At 44.6% G+C, this 2,060-nt stretch overlaps 1 protein-coding gene across 1 annotated transcript; it reads left to right on the forward strand.

The window, feature by feature from the left end:
• Positions 1-385: 385 nt before the first annotated feature.
• On the forward strand, positions 386-1,340 carry LOC111650807 (GDNF family receptor alpha-4-like; the record flags this gene model as incomplete). The annotated part of the gene is made up of 3 exons (XM_023400726.1): positions 386-652; positions 788-880; positions 971-1,340. Coding segments are annotated over 3 exons (730 nt in total), but the record flags the coding sequence as incomplete, so codon positions are not given.
• Positions 1,341-2,060: the final 720 nt, after the last annotated feature.

A 2,060-nucleotide genomic window follows, 5' to 3' on the forward strand; every position in this document is an offset into this window, starting at 1 on the left:
ACAGGAGAGAAGTCAACTAGGAGTCCCAACGAGAAGATGATGAAATAATTATGATATAATTATAACCATAACACAACCCTATGGTGTTGTTAAATTATCTCAGAGACTCCTGTGTTTCTGTGAGAAGCACTGATGTTTCACTCACGTTGCTGCTCCATTACACTCGTGTGTTTTCAATTTAATCTTCCTGGTTGGATATTATAGTAACCTGCAGTGCAGTGGAGAGTCTAAGGAGCTCTTAGTTTGTTGTTGTAATTACAGCCTATTTAGCTTAAGGACTAATATTGGATGATAGATATGCATTATACAGCAACGAATCTATTGAGGGTAATGTTGGTAAGCAGCCAACAGCTTTGTCCACTGACAATATCAACCTCTCCTCCAGGTGGTGTTCCAGTATCTGCATCCTTTGACTGCCTGGTGGCGGAGCAGGGCTGCATCCAGGAGCAGTCCTGCATGGTCCTCTATCGACTGCTGGAGTACTGTGCAGCTGAGGAGGCGGTGTCGCCCCTTGGCCCAGATGCTCGTTTGGAGTGCCTGGAGGCCCAGAACTCCTTGCAGCAGTACCGCCCCCTTCAGGTTTGCAAGTGTCAGCGTGGCTCTCGCAGGGAGGAACACTGCCTCAGGGTCTACTGGACTGTGAGATTTGCAGGTGGGTTTAAGCGTTGGCGTGCACGCTTGTGTGTGTGTGTGTGTGTGTGTGTGTGTGTGTGTGTGTGTGTGCGTGTGTGTTTTAATCTCAACTGCATAATTCATGTTATAACTTCACTATGCTTGTGTTTTTTAGCATATGATGAGTATGAGGTGTCTCCATATGAAGAACTGGAGTTAAATCTGGTGAGAAACATTGAGATGTCACGTATGGCCTCCATCATGGCAGGTAGAGCACTACTCTTACTCTTACTCATTTGGAACACGAATGAAATATAAGTTTATTTCTTGATATACATTACTCCGTTTACCCTCTCAGCTTCCACTCTATCTGTGGATGGCCAAAACCAGTGTCTGAAGGCAGCTCAGGACTGTGGCCTGTATGAGAAATGTGGCTCCCTGCGATCAGAATATGTCGTGGCCTGCACCAAGCGAGCAACAGTCTCCGAGAACAACTGTAACCGGCAGAAATGCCACAGAGCCCTGCGGCGCTTCCTTGAGCGCGTGCCAGAGGAGTACAGCTTCGCTCTGCTCTTCTGTCCCTGCTCTGACACCTTGTGTGGGGAGCGCCGGAGGAAAACCATCGTCCCGTCATGTTCCTATGAGGAGAATGGCAGAGGGGAGGAAAGGGTGGGCAAGCCTAACTGCCTCAGCCTGCAGAACTATTGCTCCAGAGATGAGCTGTGTAGGTAAGACGGGTGCAAGACCTCAAGTGTCCCTAATAGGTTTTGTACCTTAGACCAACACAGAATAGAAGAAATGCAGGTTGAACAATGCATAAGGTGTAAAGCATCAGAAAATGAATCACAGATACTACAAAAATAACCACAGTGAATGACTCTGCTCCCTATTCAATGCAGCCAACAAGAACAGCAACACTACAGGCACAATGTTGAGGCTTTGACCACTAGCTGCAGTATTATGAGCAAGCCCCATTTGGTTTGTATCACATATAGAGCCACAACTGACAAACAATCATTTTCACCATAGATTCACCTATTGATTATTTTCTAGACTAATCTATACAACATGAAAAAATGGTGAAATATGCCCATCCAAATCTAACATAACCCAAAGTGACACATTCATATAGTCTATAGTCTAAAATCCAAAGATATTCAGTTTACTGAATTATAAGACAAGGGAAAGCAGCAAACTGTCACATTTAAGAAGCTGGAATCACCAAATGCATTTGGGGTATTTGCTTGAAAAATAACTTAGTTATCAAAATAGATGCTGATCAAGTCTTATCAACTAATCCTCTTAACAGCTCACACACAAACATGCACACGTGCGAGCGTGCTAGCAACATAATACACATGCCACCTGATTAGAGTGGACAGTAATGTAAATTAGTTTCACGATATCCCACCGTGTGTGTCCGTAACACACCAAAAAAAAGCAGCAGT

The sequence above is a fragment of the Seriola lalandi genome, unplaced genomic scaffold (assembly GCF_002814215.2).
Source record: "Seriola lalandi dorsalis isolate HSWRI2012SDOR001 ecotype SW California unplaced genomic scaffold, Sedor1 jcf7180002052937, whole genome shotgun sequence".
Classification (NCBI taxonomy): domain Eukaryota; kingdom Metazoa; phylum Chordata; class Actinopteri; order Carangiformes; family Carangidae; genus Seriola; species Seriola lalandi.